The sequence below is a fragment of the Coenobita brevimanus genome, chromosome 17 (genome assembly GCF_032717465.1).
Source record: "Coenobita brevimanus isolate Jiangsu-jjx chromosome 17, ASM3271746v2, whole genome shotgun sequence".
NCBI classification, from domain to species: Eukaryota; Metazoa; Arthropoda; class Malacostraca; order Decapoda; family Coenobitidae; genus Coenobita; species Coenobita brevimanus.
Genome location: NC_136970.1, coordinates 3,566,054 through 3,582,925, shown reverse-complemented (window position 1 = coordinate 3,582,925; position 16,872 = coordinate 3,566,054). Strand labels below are relative to the sequence as shown.

General features: G+C 39.0%; 1 protein-coding gene across 2 annotated transcripts; it reads right to left on the bottom strand.

Moving 5' to 3' along the window:
- Positions 1 to 3,870: 3,870 nt before the first annotated feature.
- LOC145391185 (dolichyl-diphosphooligosaccharide--protein glycosyltransferase subunit KCP2) lies at positions 3,871 to 16,353 on the bottom strand. 2 transcript variants are annotated; one of them, XM_080265864.1, is made up of 5 exons: positions 16,288 to 16,348; positions 9,067 to 9,093; positions 5,724 to 5,878; positions 4,180 to 4,310; positions 3,871 to 4,018 (listed from the first exon to the last, which is right to left on the bottom strand). In XM_080265864.1, exons 1-5 carry the CDS (start codon positions 16,289 to 16,291, stop codon positions 3,916 to 3,918), a joined length of 420 nt encoding a protein of 139 aa, XP_080121990.1. In that variant the 5' UTR covers positions 16,292 to 16,348; the 3' UTR covers positions 3,871 to 3,915. The 2 variants fall into 2 exon arrangements, with proteins under 2 accessions (XP_080121990.1, XP_080121992.1); XM_080265866.1 differs by lacking the exon at positions 9,067 to 9,093 and having other exon boundaries at positions 16,288 to 16,353.
- Positions 16,354 to 16,872: the final 519 nt, after the last annotated feature.

The following is a 16,872-nucleotide window of genomic DNA, read 5'->3' as shown; positions in this document are numbered from 1 at the left end:
TCTATCACTACTTCAGTGGTCACTGCTCCTCTGAACTGTCTGCTTGCATCCCTCCACCTCTACGACGGGTGCTATGCACCCGTCTAGCAACAAACTCTCATCCTTTTTCTGTCCAACTCTCTAATGCAAGAGTTAACCATTACTCCCAGTCCTTCATTTATGCAACAGGTCAACTCTTGAACTGTCTCTCTCTGTCTGTATTTCCTACTTCCTATGATCTCCAATCTTTCAAACGCAGTGCGTCCGGGCATCTCGAAATGAACATATCTTGAATTTGGCGCTCTTTTGTATTGTTTTTGTTTTTTTCTTGGAAGTAATGGTTTGCAGGCTCCTGGCCTTGGTTCCTTAAAAAAAAAAAAAAAAAAAAAAAGGCTACTCAGTTCAGACATTTAAGGTGAATGACCTGTTCCGTGTCTCTGAGTGGTATTACATGAGCAAAAAAACCCAGCCACCCCTTTGGATTTAGACTCACATGGGCACTTCATCTCACAATACCACCAGTTTATTGGACAAAGGGTTACCACCCAGCATATTAAATCATTTCATGGAATGCCAGAAACCATTAAGCTCCTCACTGAGTATCAAGTTGGTAGAAAGTAGCACAACTGTACATTAGGTGAGTAGGTGGTGGATTCCCCCACCTATTACCATATGTACCATTAACAAAATGTACTGTATTCTTCACATCAGCACAAGTACAGTACCATGTCTGGATCTTTAGTGACATTTTTAACACAGTATATTATTGGAAACTAAAAAGTATTTCTTTCACAACTTTATTATAAAATTACCCAATTCCACAGTCTGACAAATCCTATGTCACATTTATAATAATTATGGTATAGTGTAACTAGTGTTAGCCCCATCAACCCAGGAATGTCTGATATTTTACTGCTGCTGTCTACAGATGAATTTGCTAAGTGATTTGGGTTACTGAAGTGATTAGATATAACTTTCAACCCCTTCAATATGCAAGGTTTTTCCCTAAGCTAAATGTAATTGTCAGATGGTAGCAGACCTTAGGGTGAAGGGGTTAAAACTGGCTGTGGCAACATACTGTGAAATTAAACAATGCTGAGAAAATCACAAACATAATTTTGTATTTCACTGGCTCTGATGGAATTGGTTAAGTAGCAGTACACAGTACCTTCATGCTTTGTGATAACTCGATGCATGTGTATCATGATGGTGTATGCAGTACCTAGACAGTATAATTAGTGTCAAGATTAGTCGATAACAACAGAAATAATTTAGGAATTATGTGTCATAGCAGTTACTAACAAACAGTTACTATATACCATACAAAAAAATTAACTCTGAAAGTAGCAGTATTTTAAAAACAATGAAGTGCCTGAGTATCTAAACTCTTAAACTGTATATTAATGACCAACTCCTAACAGCGATATTGGAGAAACATATTTTCTGTTTGTAAATTAAACAGGCAAAACACTGTATAGTACTGTAGCAGCAAGAGCATTCAGAAGTGCAAACGTCCACTAAGGCAATCATCCCCTTGACCTTTTTGCTCCTTCACAGCTGATTACTGTATAACAAGTTTGCTACAATTCCAATCAGTTTTCCTTAGTGATGCTAAGCAAAATACAAACAGGCCAAGCCAAAAACATAACTTCCTTGGAGGTGATGGGGGAATCACATGGCCTATAAACCAAACTCATTCCTGACACTGGTGGATTCAACACATAACTTAGCACTCATGATCAGAGTAACTCAGCCAATTCTTAACCCTTATACTTCTTCCATGGACAATGGAAAAATGCAAAAAACAAAAAACTATGCAATTTTTATATTTTCCCATCAGATTACCTCTTCTACAGTTCTCTTACTGAGGGTGTACGCTCAACCCCTTTTTCTTCTTTATCAGCAACATATGGGATATGAACTCTCCCATATAATCTATTGTGTCCATTCTTATTGTGCTGTCCAAAATATGAACCTCTGAATATCTAATAGCCCTCCTCATTCATCTTTCTTACTGGTGTCTTCTGCTTAATAATTCCATCCAAGAAAATACAAACATAAAAACAGAAATTTCCTACTTCAGAATAACGAAGTAAATACTGTACAGTATGCTATAACAACAGTCTCACCAAAATCTTACAGTGAAAGTTTCTGTACTCTGCAATTCTCCTTCTGAATAAGGTTCATATTCTAAGAGGTTTTGGAGGGTTATAACACCTTGCCTTTAGTGATTTATTCTGCCTATTATATCTCATTAATCATTGGGGCATTTGTCTTCTTACTGTAAAGGGCAAAGTATATGGTAGGATACTTACTGACATAGTTAGGGAAATAACAGATGAATAACTTGGAGACAGGGAGGTTTCAGGATGGGAAGAGGTTGTGTAGATCAGATATTCATCCTTAGGTCTTTACTGGAAAAGCTTCTAGAGAAGGGAAAGTAGCTGTATGCGGCCCCCATGGATTTGGAGAAAGCATACCGTATGACTGAGTGGACAGACAAGGAATGTGGAATATATTAAGAATATATGGAGTAAATGGAAAGTTGTTGAATGTAGTGAAGAGTATGTATGAGGGTGCTAAGGTTGCAGTGCATGTGGATATTGAACATAGTTAATTTTCTGTCTGAATGTTGGATTAAAATAGGAATGTCATGTCTCCATGGTTGTTTAATCTGTATATGAATGAGGTTATAAAAGAGGTACAAGGTAGAGCAGTGGTTGTTGGAGTGGCCCTAATGAGAGAGGGCAATGTTTGGAAATTTCCTGTATTGTTGTTTGCAGATGATACTGTATTAAGTGAAGACAAAGGGTAACTACAAGGCTTGGTGAAAGAGTTTGAGAGTGTGTGTAAGAAACGAGATCTTAGGTGAATATGGGGAGGAGTAAATTTATAGTCTTCAAGAGAAATGAAGTCAGTGAATGTTCAGTGAGGTTGGATGATGAGGAAATGAAAATGGTGAGTGCATTTAAGTACTTGGGTAGTGTGATGAGTAAGGATGGAAGTTTGGAGGATGAAGTGCTTGAAAGGGTACAACAAGAAAGAAAGATTGCTGGTTTTTTGAAAGCAGTGATAAGAAATAGGGAAATAAGAATGGAAGTACAAAAGTCACTGCATGATATTATTGTGATCCCAACTCTAATGTATGGAAGTAAAGCCTGGACCTTGTTGGAAGGAAGCAAGTCAAGAGAGAGCAGGAAATGAGTTATCTGAGAGGTGCATGTGGAGTTACTGTATATGGAGAGACAGACTGACAAATGAGGAAGTGAAGGAATGTTGTAATGTGGATGTGATAAAAAAAACATTAGTAGAAATATACTGAAGTGGTTCAGCCATGTGGAAAAGATGGAGAGTGAGAGACTAACAAAGAGTGTGTATGTGAGCGAGGTGGAGGGGAGGGGAGGAGGAGACTGAGGAGGAGATGGAGGGATGGAGCAGAAAGGTACCCTGTATATGACTTTCTTTTTGAACACTTAATATGGGGAAATGAATTCTCCGAGCTAGACCTTGATAGAGCATTTAGCCCCACTAGGAGATGGGAGAGCTCTACTTCTCCTAGCAGGGCAGCTACCCAGGCGGGGCGCAAACTCTCGACCGTTGGTCAAGTCAGGTGCTTTACCACTGAGCCACCCTGCCCATGAGAGGTAAATGAGAGAGGGGGGGTGCACAAGGGAGGGCAGTGAGATGGCGGGGGACAGGGCAACATGGAGGCGATTTGTTTGTGGCCACCACTTATAGGATTGAGGCATCTGGTAATATAAACAGCTAGATATCTCATTATTATGTTTTAAGATACTGAAGGAAATTATATTAGTATTAAAATTATATATATAACATATGGAATAATAATATGGAATAGGCAAAATAAATTGCCAAGGAAGAGGTGCTATGAAGACTCCTATGTTGCTTAGAATACTGGCCAAATTCTGTCTGCTTCTATTTCTTCTTCCTGGAGCCACTGACAGATGGGGCGCCAGATAAGGAACTTGACTGACCCATCTTGTTGACATAGTAGAGCCCAAGCATTGAACACAGCAAGCTGGAAATGTGGTACAATATCACTGTCGTTGTCGTCGTATTTTACAAAGCCAATGCCTGCACATTCTGAAGTTTGTGGAATGAGCAGAAATCATGAAGATACTTTTTTCATCCAAGCTCTACTTGCACCTACAGTACTTTCAAATACAGAGTAAAACTTACCAGACAGTGACTGAGACCCTGTGTACCATGCCAGCCGCTGAGCATGCCAGAATCATGCACAGAAGAACTTCAGGCAGCACACGAGCCTGAAATCCTTTCCCAAACATAATGTTTTCAAGATTACTCACTGCCTGTGAATATGTTAAGGAAAAACATGTAATGTTTTGCTACTTTTTCTATTACACTTTGATTTAATAAGATCCAGGAAAGCCTAATAAAAAAAATGTCAAAGTGATACCACTGGTGCATATCTGAGTGTGTTCTCCAGGTTCTCTTAACTTTTTCACTACAATAGGTCTTGCCATGTGGAGAGGATGGAGGGTGAAAGACTGATGAAGAGAGTGTGAGTGAGGTGGAGGGGGGAAGAGGGAGGGGGAGGCCGAGGATGAGATGAAGGGATGGGGTGGAGAGGTATATGAGAGAGGGGGGTGTGAGTTGGGAGCAGGGCAGTGAAATGGCGGGGGACAGGGCGACTTGGAGGCGATTTGTTTGTGGCCACCCCAAACGGGATTGAGGCGTCTGGCAATAGATAGATAGATAGATAGGTCTTGCCTACACTGAATAAAATAGTCTGGAAGAAGAAGAAATAGAATACAAAGAAAGTCATGACAGTGAAGGGGGTTAACTCCACTATGACTGTTACTGTCATTTTTGTGGCCCTAGGGTCACTTTGTAAACCCAGTGAACTGCAGGCTAAAGTTAGCTACTGTACCCTTCCTGCAGTCCATCATTCTCCCTTTCACGGGACAGAATGAGATAAGGGATAGTTATACAGGTACAACTAGGCAGGATATCAATTCCACGACATAAAGACATTCCTATCGCCCTTCACCTTGATGATGCTTCCTCCCCCCCCTCAGGCAGTGGTTGTGAAAGTACAGTATTTCTCATGATTATGAAAGGTAATACAGGTATCAACAATGAGGAAAATATCAAAGACTGACATCCATATTACTATGAAGTACAGGTATGTACATCCCCTATTTAATGGTAGGGTATTCATAGATGTTTACTTGTACAGTACTGATGACCACATATTTTAAAAGAACCCTATGGAAATCACCCTAAACTCCATTACTGATTTATATTTGATACAATACATGCACTTCTCACTTAAATTTTATTTACTCTATGTTATTTCACTACCAAGTTACAGAACAATTCACACTTTTTTTTCACCTATCATTTTCAGTACACTGATTTTTACTGGTTACTGAACAATTTACTCGTTTTTCACTTAACTGTTTCAATGCAAAGAAGTGTTTTCTTTTTATTTTTTACTACTGATAAACAATTCCATTTAACTTACTATGCTTGTAAAGGTGTTGCACTTATCACAATATACAATTTTATGCTGTGACATCATCGCTTCATGAGGTGCTCAAATGTGGGCCTGTTCAAAGAGATTTTATCTGGATGTTGCACTCTACAATCCGATTCCCCTCCCGATGTCAACCAGTGCCCGTTATGTGAGACTGAATGCTTGACCCTCTGATCAATAGGATAGTAAAAATATTATAGCATGCAAGGCAATGTAAGGATACAGTGAGCATGAAGATGAAGAGCCATGATGCGATATATCCTGCGATGAGTGTCATGAGTCTGGTGGATCCCAGCTGGTTCTTGTACACCTGGAGGGCCGAGAACACCAGGATGCAACACAGCACTGACAGCCCAAATGAGGCAGATGTGCTCACACCTGATGTGGTAAAAGCTGTTAGACATGGCTCACTTCCACACTAATATCATGCCTCATACTGATCCACGAAACTATCATTAATTTCTAACCGTGCGAGCAGAATGTGTACGTATAGGTATGGTATTTTTCATCAAGGATTTTTTATGCTATCAGAATTCTTTAATTAAATAAGAGAACTTAATTTAAAAAAAGACACATTATGCAGTACAGAATAACTAATATTCTGTATACAGTTATCTGTAAAAGATGAGACTGTACCATCTTTGATGCAACAACGACTACTGAATATTGCTTACAAAGTTAAGTAACAAAGTAAAATACAGTACTATAGCTGATGCTTGGCCTAATATGCTAAGCATTTCTCAACATTAGTGATGATATACTTCTTGTGTCACCATAACCACAACATCCTTACAGTACCATACCTTAAATCTCAGTCTTAAACATAATGCAGCTGCAAAAAAAGCTAAATGCATCTTTAAAGCAAATCAAGTTCAGTGCAAATAATGCATCCTTACAAGAAGGATCAGTGCTTCACACCTTGCATGCTCTGGCAATCTCCACACTCCTCTCATTTGCAGTCTCTATCACATTCATCACATCAGTCCAGCTTTAAAATACAGTAAGATCCTTTTATTTCACCCACTAGTACAAACAGTGGTCACTTAACTTCTGCTATGGATGCAATCATATACTCATTTAACACCAAACAACTTGGTTTTGCTAAGTACAATCCTGGGAATCAAGGACTCATGTCTAGGATATATGCTGACAAAATGCTACTTTAATACCTTACGCCAAGTATATCTCACTGTTTGATGAAAGTGTCTGGAATTAGCCAAAATACAATTACTAAATGTAATAAATAACAGTGAAGGTTTAACAAATGCTAAATAGCTAATACACATGCTTCTTGATAATGGTTGAGGGAATTAGCACAATAAACACTAACAATTTCTGAAACTCTGGGTGAAAACTGGTTAATGTATCAGTATGTAAATATGACATACTCTGGCATTATGTGCATCTGACTAGTAATGCACCTACTGGGGATCAAAGAAAGGAAACTTAAAAACTACACTATTTTTGGTCAATTCCGATTCACAATGGTGAGGGGGAATTTGAGGGGAGGAGTGATAAAACGGAGGTTCCTTGAAGGTGGTTCGGTCACTGCCACCTTGGATGAAATCTGGGAATGAATGTCAAGCCACTGATATACAGAACAACAGCTGTCCATGGTGAACAAACTACTGTACTCTTGAATATTTTTGTTCCAGCAACGGCAGTATTACACTGGCCTATCTGCCAAAATGTGGATGAAATAAAGGATCTTACTGTATCCAAAATGTGGCTCTGCTGCAACCCATTCATGGTTCAGGATTTTCAGTATTTAAAGTAACAGGTCCCTGAAATCAGCAAATGTATTTCTGTACAGGGGCATCATTTTCATGAGATAAAATCTCGTATCAAGGGTTACTAATATACGATATACAGTACAGTACATAAAAATATCCCTTCTCCCAAATTTATCGAACAATGCTACTTTGTAAACTGGAAAAATTCATTACCATCAGAAATTGTCTTTCTGATGACTTGCTAAATCCCTGACTTATTGTACATTTCTTTGTAAAGAAAAGGATATGCCAAGAATTGGTCACAGTCCTGAACATACTGAACATTCATACAGTTCTTGTGCACTTTAAACTTTTAACTCTGGATTTACACATAATGTAAACACACAATAAACAACAAGTATACATATTCTGGTATGATATTAAGGGCAAGTGTATTTCATTACTAGTCCCCTACATCATAATGCTACCACTTCATCCAATCTTCCACTTCCTTGAAAATGCACCCCAGTCACTCCTGGCTACTACACTCAAGATCAAAGTTCCATGTCCAGAGCTGGGCACTATGACTGACCTAAAGCCTTTAAAATTTGTTTTCTGCCATTTGTCTGTGTATATATAACCAGACTTTAATCCCAGAGGGGGTGGCCACAAACAAACTGCCTCCAAGTCACCCTGTTGTTCTCCACCATCAGGCTGCCATTTACAGTGTTTTCATAGTCATTCCAAGTTTCAAGGTGCTCAGACATTATGAAGACCCTGTATAGCACTGAGGACTTCACAAAAATCCAATGTTTTTTAAATCAAGATGTACTGTATTGTGGACAATTAATACACACGAGGGACCTGAATCCAGATAATCACAACATGTGCAAGACTGTGTAAATCTGGAAAATAACACATGAATCACTGAGTTACAAGTCAGAATCAGAAATTATAATACATCTCAGTGTACACACATCACAGAAATCTCTCCCCCTGTGATGTAGTTCCAATAAACACAAATTCAACATCGTGAGGGCTGTGGTGGCAAGAAATGCAAGCTCTATCAGAAGTGTCTTGATCTCAGTGCTGTGACGATGAAATGAAAGAACTGTACCCATATGCTGGAAGTATTTCTTGTGAAAATACAATAGTTTTAAACTTGAACTAGCTTAAAGTACAGGCTTCCTTCACTTATAGGACTGTACTCTGCATGGCATAGGCAGCTTCATAACACCGCTTCCTTAGCAATTTGCATGTAAGGACTTAACATATTTTGTGTACAGTATGTTATTTGTTTTACTATTAACATATTCTGCATCAATAACATATAAAAGGATACTGAGGTGTAATCTGTCAAATAAAGAGCTAAGGAAGAGGCATTAAAATTCCCCAAAACCACCAAAAGTACAACCCAAAGTCTAGGACCTGTACAGATACAATGGTACTGTACTTACAAGTGGAACAATTGTGAGACATGCTTTTAGTTTATGGCTGGTATGTCAAAAGCACAGTAAATAAATTGACTTTAAAACAACTTTATACTGTATGGAATTATAATGAAGTGGCAAAATGGTACCAATTCAATAACAATTTAGTTAACGATGAAAACTTTAAATGAGGACTAAGTGTGTAAGGAGGTTCCAAGTCAAGCTGACACCACTGTACAGTACATTCACAGAAAACAATTTTAATTAAGTGGGTAAAATTCTTCCATTTTATCAGTAATGTCATTATAGGTGGATGATTCACAAACTGTCAGTAAGCTGCGTGGAAAGGAAATCAGTGGCGGGCATTTTGGTAATCAGCAGAAGGAAGCACTGTGCTCTGAACTCCAAATGCACGTGTACTTACGATATTCTGAGTTTCTATAACTGAGACCTGAAAAATGTTGATGATTAAAATTTATGCTTCAAATAATGCAGCTACCTATAATTTGGTATTGTATTAAAAGAGAAAAAAAGCAGCACCTATAACCATGTTAAAACTGATCTTAACTTATGCAACAGTGTTATGCATTTGTTAAAAGAGAGAGAGGGAAATAGTGGCAAGATAAAAAGTATCTGCAGATGAGCAAGGCAACTCAAGAGTGTGGGGTTGGCTACCCCCTTCTTTGTACAATACTTTACTGCTGTGGGGATGTGGCAACTCCACCATGCATTAACTAAGTAACTTATAGCTCAGCCATACTTCATATGCAACAGGATGGGGTAGATATTACTTGGGTCTAGTCTACGGCCTCCTTTTTTGGATTAATATCCCAAATGAAATTAAAGTGCTGTGTCCTGGATTTCATTATCTCATGTTAATGCAGGAAACTGGGTTAGGATGATGATGATATAGCTAGTACAATTTTCCATGACTAAGATACAGAGCAATGTGGCATGTTAGGTGAAAGAAGGAAAAATACACAGATGAAGGCGCTAGATGTATATAACATGCTTAAAACGTTAGCATTTCTCTCATAATAAAATGGTAATACTGTACAAAATTAACCAGAGTTCAAAATGCTACAGCACCTTGATGTCTGGATAGGAGTTAGGATGATACTGATTGGCATGTTAAGTGGTCAGAAATTACCGGCAAGCTGCTGGCTGTGGGGGATGGAGGTATGCATGGTGGATTCATCAGTAATTAAATTGTTCTTTCTTCTTATCCGGGGGTCACAAAATGAAGAACTCACGTGAGGAAAATGAAGAACTGGTGAATGGTGTGACTAAATTATCATTATTTCACCTACTTCCAAGGTGAGTAAAAGGAAGGCTTGAGTGGGAAGTGGTGGGAAGAAGGAAAGGAAAAGGAGGGAAGTGGAGAGTAAGGATATGGAGAGGAGTGGAGAAAATTAGTGGAAAGGAACAAAGACGGCATGAGAAGGGAAATGGAAGGGAAGGGTAACAAGGAAAGGGAAGGGGAAAGTAGGATAAGTGACTGGGTACATCTGTATGAATTACATTTTAAAGTCTGTAAGCAGTTTATAAAAACAAGTGATATAAAGTACTGATATAAATTGATTAGTATGTGATTTCAACTGTGATCCTTCGCTGTAAATCCTGATTGCTTCATAATGAACATTGGTGTGCTATGGTACGAGACATACAGTATTCCTATGCTGACGAACAGCTTTAGCTATACTGTAGTGAAAAAAACATTTAACTGAAACACATGCATGACTTTCATTATAGTATTTATCAGAGGCATTGTTTTACGGATAATTTTTTTTTTACATCATGTTTACCCAATGATGTGATGCGTGTTGAATTTTAATTACTGTATACAGTACTAAAGGATCCGTAGCATTTGTGGTTCTTTTTTATTCATTTGCCCTATAATTTATTATTAACTCTACCCTGACCCATTCTCTAGCTGTAATATTATATTAGTGAGGGAAACATGTATGGATTAGGTAACTTGGTGATGATTCTGCCAAAACCAGCCCCAGTTCAGAGGTTTGTAGGAGACAGACAAGTATTGCTGAGTTGATGATGATGATGATGTGATGATGCTGACAGGTGTGTAAAATAACCAGTGTCCAACTTGACCTTATTAATGAACTGATTATCATGCTCTACATGCAGTGTATCCATTATTTTGAGGGATGCAGCGAAATAAAAAAATGGTTGTCATTTACTGAATCAGCACTTTTAATTAGAAAATATTATAATTTTTATCACCACATTAGTCCATACACACCTAATCTGAAATTCGGTAAAAATTTTGTGATTAATTGAACTGTTAATAAAAAATATTGATTTAGAGCAAAAACTTGCTAAGATTAATGGAAGTGTTTTGCCTTTGGCTTGACAACTTGCCTTGACACACTTCTCCATCACCATCATCATCATCCAGACCTCCTTTCCCACCCTAGGGCAGGGTGACTTCTACCTATCTATTTATTGCCAGCTGCCTCAATCCCATTCGGGGTGGCCACAAACAAATCGCCTCCACATCGCCCTGTCCCCCGCCATTTCACTGCCCTGCTCCCAACTCACCCCCCTCTCATATACCTCTCCACCCCATCCCTCCATCTCATCCTTGGCCTCCCTCTCCCTCTTCCCCCCTCCACCTCACTCACATACACTCTCTTCGTCAGTCTTTCACCCTCCATCCTCTCCACATGGCCAAACCACCTCAGTGTATTCCTCCTAATGCTTCCTATCACATCCACATCAACACCACAACGCTCCTTTTTATTCTCATTTGTCAGCCTGTCTCTCCATGTGACTCCACAGGGTCCTCTTAAATAACTCATTTCCACTGCTCTCACTCTTGACTTGTGTCCTTCCAGCAACGTCCAAGCTTCACTTCCATATGTTAGAGATGGTATTACAATACAGTCATGTAGTAACTTTTTCACTTCCATGCTCACTTCCCTGCTTCTTATCACTGCTTTCAAGGAACCAGCAAATATATTTATTTGCACTATACATCAATATTTAAGCAAAACAGAAGTGTCAAGGTGTGTTGGGATCTAAAGTGGAAATACCTGCTAACTTTGCCATGTTTTTCACTCTGAATCAGATTTTTTTTTTTTTTTTTAATAGTTAAATTGAGCACAATTTTTTAACCAGATTTCAGATACACAGGTGTCTATGAACCAACATGGTGAAAAAAAATTATAAAATTTTCTCGTTAAAAGTGCCGATTTGGTAAATGGCCATCGACTCGGTACTTTGTCACACCCATTCTGGGGGGCTTGAAGTACCGTATGTGTGAATGAGTGTGTGACTAACTCCAATGGCCATGCTGAGATGTCAAAGACTATGACAATGAATGGTAGGCCTGGCTGCTGGTATGAATTCGTAACATTTTATTGTTGGCAGTACAATGACTGTCAATTTTGGCACAATGCCTCTTAGAGCAAGGGCAAAATTAACATCGAGAACTTTAACTTATACCATAATGATCTGGAGAGAATAATAGATTATACATTTCATACATTAACACTAAATGAACTCAGACAAAACAATTCATTCTCAACTTGTCTGTTGGAAATCCTAACCTCAACTGAACAATTCAGTCAGTTTGAGAATGACTTCCATCAAAGGGAAAGATTAACCAAATCCTGAGGGATTATAACACTTAAAACTGAAAATTAATTATTTTCTGTTATTATTCTGTTGAGATAACTAGCCATAGTAAAACAGAGTACAAGTAACTACCAGAAATATTTTTAAACTATTAGTATTTTAGTTATGGGATTTATCATACAAGAAATATTTTGTGCAATGTCTAACTACACATGGCATCCATACTGATACTTTTTAATGTGAGGCTCTTCTAATCAATGGTAGTAACCCTAATAAACATATCGGAATACTTATCAGAATACTGTACTTGTACAATAATTGATGCAAAAACTTAAAATCTATAAAGTAAATATTTAGTCGCAGCCACAGCTAGAATGTAAGCATTTTGAAGTGCTTTCTGATTATATTAAATATTTGCTTACTTTTTTTCAATAACACTTACACTGCAAATTAATTCCTTTTCTCCTTGGTCATTAATACCCACAGGGGTCATATGCGGTGGTCGTTATTCCCCCCAGGAACATCATTAATACCCACAGGGGTCATTTGCGACAGAAGGGACATGGAGGAAATGTTGGCAAATGATGAGATATAAACAGAATCAGTAATTCTTTACCAAGCGAGTGCAACAATTCCACCTATATTATCACAAGGTCACGATCTCATGGTAAGTAATTTTGGTAAACATTGCATGCAACACAGTTAACTGCTGACTTATGACTGCAAGAAGTGATTCGAAAAAGACAAAATATACCTATTCTTGGGTAGTAATGGAAGCGGCTGTGGCAATGTTTACCAACAGTCTCTCCAACTGGCTGCATTGTTTACCAACCATCGCTGTTATTGGACGCGTCAAGAGTATCCCATGTCAAAGCAACGGGAAACTTATGATTTAACCAAACCTAACCTAACCTAACCAAACCAAACCAAACCTAATCCAACCTAACCTCAGTTGCATTTGACAGCCAGCTTTCAAAATTAAAAATACACGTTAGAAACGTTAAATATGGCCGGCTACTGGCAGACATCAGGGGAATACATGTACTTATGCATTCTAAATCCTCATTTATAGCTTTCAGAGGTAGGTTTATAAAAATCCTCAGTAGCTGTGGTAATCCAGAAATACTGTAATAAATATCTGTGAAATACTTAGTAATTCTTTACCAAATGGGCATGGCAATTCCACCTTTATTTCGGTATAACAGCTTTCAAATCTCAAGGTGCTGTAAATAATTTTGCTACATAAGCAATATAGACAGTTAACTGTTCCATTGTGACTGTAAGAAGTTATTGGAAAAAGACAAAATGTACTTATTCTGGGGTATTTAAGGAAGCAGCCAGGTCACCCGCAGCAATGTTTACTGACAGTCTCACCAACCATCGCTCTGACTGGACACATCAGTGTATCTCATGTCAAAACGATGGGAAGCTTAAGCTGTGTTTTCATGAGGCTTTCAGACTGGTCAAGACTAGTCCCATGGCTGTTCTGGCGAGACAGTTTCAGAGAAATCAGACCAGTCAAGACTGGTCTCAGGCAGTCCTGCCCCAGAGCCAGGACTGGGTTTACCTAGTCCAAAGGATGCATGATAACACTGGGTAACAAGGACAGGGAGGGGCGTTGCGTGCCCAGGGTAAACAGCTGATATGGCAAAGATGGCCAACAGAAGAGAAAGTTAAATATTATTTTTAAAATAGAATTTTGCACAAATAACAGTCAGAAGTGACATAGGACAGTGATATAAATGTAGATGCTATGTGAAATGAATAGCCTACTTGTTAAAACCTGAACCAAAAAAGATGATTAGTTATGGCTGAAGTAGTAGTAGTAGTAGTAGTTCTTCCCTAGGCAGCCTGGCCAAACAGCCCCAAGTCCCTTAGGAAGGCCATGGCCGAGACTGGGCTTTCCCACAGAGCTCTCAAAGAGTGTATGTTGTGTTGTTGGCGTAAGTGATTGTGTGCAATGCAGTCTTCCATAATGTGCTTAGTACTGGGTGCTGTGTTGCATCCTGGACAGGCATCAGTGACGGAGTCATCCAGCCTCTTCTGGTAGCTTAAGAGGGCTGGATGGTGCCCACATCTCAGCCTGGCCAGGAGGACCCTGTCCTCATGAGGAAGATAGGATTCAGAAGGGTGGATGTCAGGAGGCCGTGCATGCAGCTGTGTGTTGTCTTTAAGTGACTGAATGGAGAGGCAAGTGATCGAGTGTGGATATGCTTCTGGAAGCTGGTCTGAGGTGGGAGAGATGACAGTATTTGTGTATGGTATCGTGTGCTGGGTGTGTATGGTATCGTGTGTGGGTGGATGTGCTGCCATGTAATATAGTGGATGTTGTGGGTTTGTGGAGGCTGCAGCAAGAAACTGGGTGCCCCTCATGTCTAGGTGATCCTTGACTTTGAGGACTTTGGTTTCTTGATGTAGGTGGTCTGTGGGTGTAGTAGCTGTGCAGCCTGTGATTATTTTTAGGGCCTTGGTCTGTATGGTCTGTAGAGTGTTGTTGTGTGTTTTGGTGAGGTTAGAAGCCCAGGCAGGGCTTGCATAATTCATCACTGAACGTATGTATTGTTTGTATACAGTGGTGGTGGTTTCTTTGTTGTGTCCGAATGTTGTATGGACAAGTGACCTCAAAGCATTGAGTCTTGGTGTTATTCTATTTTTAATGTTTGTGATGTGTTTAAATGACAGTGATGTATTGTATGTTACACCAAGGATTTTGTGTGTGTGTGTGTGTGTGTGGTAGGGGAGTGTTGTTTATGGTGAGGTATGGGATGTGACTGTGTTCTGCTGTCCAGTTTGTGAGAAGAGTCACTGTAGACTTGGCTGGGACTATTTTGAGCCTGTTTGTGGTGAACCACTCGTGTGGTGTGTTGAGGTAAGGTTGAATGATGTGTGCAGCTGTGTTTGCATTTTGGTGCGTACATGTAAGTGTTATATCATCTGCATAGGAAGCTATGTGTATCTATGGTGTGTGGGGTGTGGGTACGTCGTGCATGTATAGGTTAAAGAGTGTAGGGGACAAAACAGATCCTTATGGCTGAAGTTGTGAGATAGTCTGGAGAGAAATTCAAATTCCGTGAGTCTCAGTGGATTATTATAATGTATTGACGGCACTTACAACTGTCTCCCAGAAATCATTCCTTTGCCTCTGGTTATTAGTTCTTTTAACTGAAAAGGTAAGCTGAACATTTATTTCACTTTATGGTGTAATGAGAACTCATTATCATGATTTTAATAGTGACAAACCGGGAAGCTGTCATATTTTCTTTAATATAATGTACAGACAACTGTGTACGTTAGTGACGATGATATAGCTAAATTAATTTATTACTATCTTTGATGATGATGATTATTCTTGTTTTACATACCTCAGGTGATTCTGTCATGACTCTGCCCACTCCTTCCTCCAGCCCATAGGAGCACATTACTCACAGAAACTCGCAGAGTTTCAGTGAGTGATGGAACAGGTCTACAATGCATTCTCGCTGGCATCATGTGGGTCCAGAAAACTTTGACTGGTTTAAAAAGGCATCACGGAACTGCGGCTTTGATTATTTACCCAAAACTAACCTAATCCAACCTAAACTCACTTGCGCTTGGCAGCCAGCTTTAAAAATGCATGTCAGGAATGTAGAATATGGCCAGCTACTTACATCGGTGGAATATTTACGCATTCTAAATCCTCATTTATAGATCTCAGAGGTAAGTTTATAAAAATCCCCGGTAGCTGTGATAATCCAGGAATAATAACAAGTACCGGTAACCTGTGAGACTCATTTCTGTAGAAAATATGCAAAGGTCCCTCCCGTTTGGTAAAAAATTAATAGACTCATTTCAATAGAAAATATGGAAAGGTCGCGCCCGTTTGGTGGACTTAATACAGAATCACTTACAAATACTTGATTTCTAGCTGTGCTTTCTGTTAAATATTATCACTATAAAAACTACTGATAGCAAGGTATGATGAGCTGAAGTACACCTAAGTTCAGTAAGGGTTCATAAGGGTTATACACATTTACAATTGCTGCATTAGGATATAACTAGCTCTACCAACCCATTTTGTAATTTCCGAGGAGAAGTTCTAACACCCGACTACCGTCCGTCAACCACGGACGACCACGTCAAGCGGTGGAGTTGGACGGTTACACTAGTGGGACAGAGATAAACAATACTGAATTTATATGTTCGTTGTTTTAATAAAGTACAGAGTATGTGTGCAACAAAAGGGTATGGTGGGCCTTGTCACACAACTCCATCAGCAAATATAGATACATACAGTCAGTGGCTGCAAAGTGCATACGACTTTCAACAAATTTGCCACACATCCCATTCACCAAATTGGAGATTATTTATTATCAACTTTAGGGTTACTTTTATTGTTTAATTTCCACTTTATTTTAGACAGTGCTGATACATATTAGCTGAAGAGGAATTATGCACAGTAAAAACAAGCTGTACTTGTCATTTTCTTGTAAGGATCAGATTAGGAATGGACAGTTCCGTTTATATATTCAGTTATTCGGCAATTTTAACACGATTACTCTGACTAACGAATTCCGCCATTTATTTTAATTATTTTGTTATTAAATTCTTTCTGCTGATACATGTTGTATGACCAATATGCCGGGCATGTAGCATC

What these genes read in the sequence shown, in the direction of transcription:
- LOC145391185 (XM_080265864.1), bottom strand. An exon ending in TTATAGAAACTCAGAATATC is followed by an intron (nt 5,879 to 9,066) that starts GTAAGTACACGT and finishes TTACCACATCAG; the next exon opens with GTGTGAGCACATCTGCCTCA. An exon ending in AGGGTCTCAGTCACTGTCTG is followed by an intron (nt 4,019 to 4,179) that starts GTAAGTTTTACT and finishes CCACATTTCCAG; the next exon opens with CTTGCTGTGTTCAATGCTTG.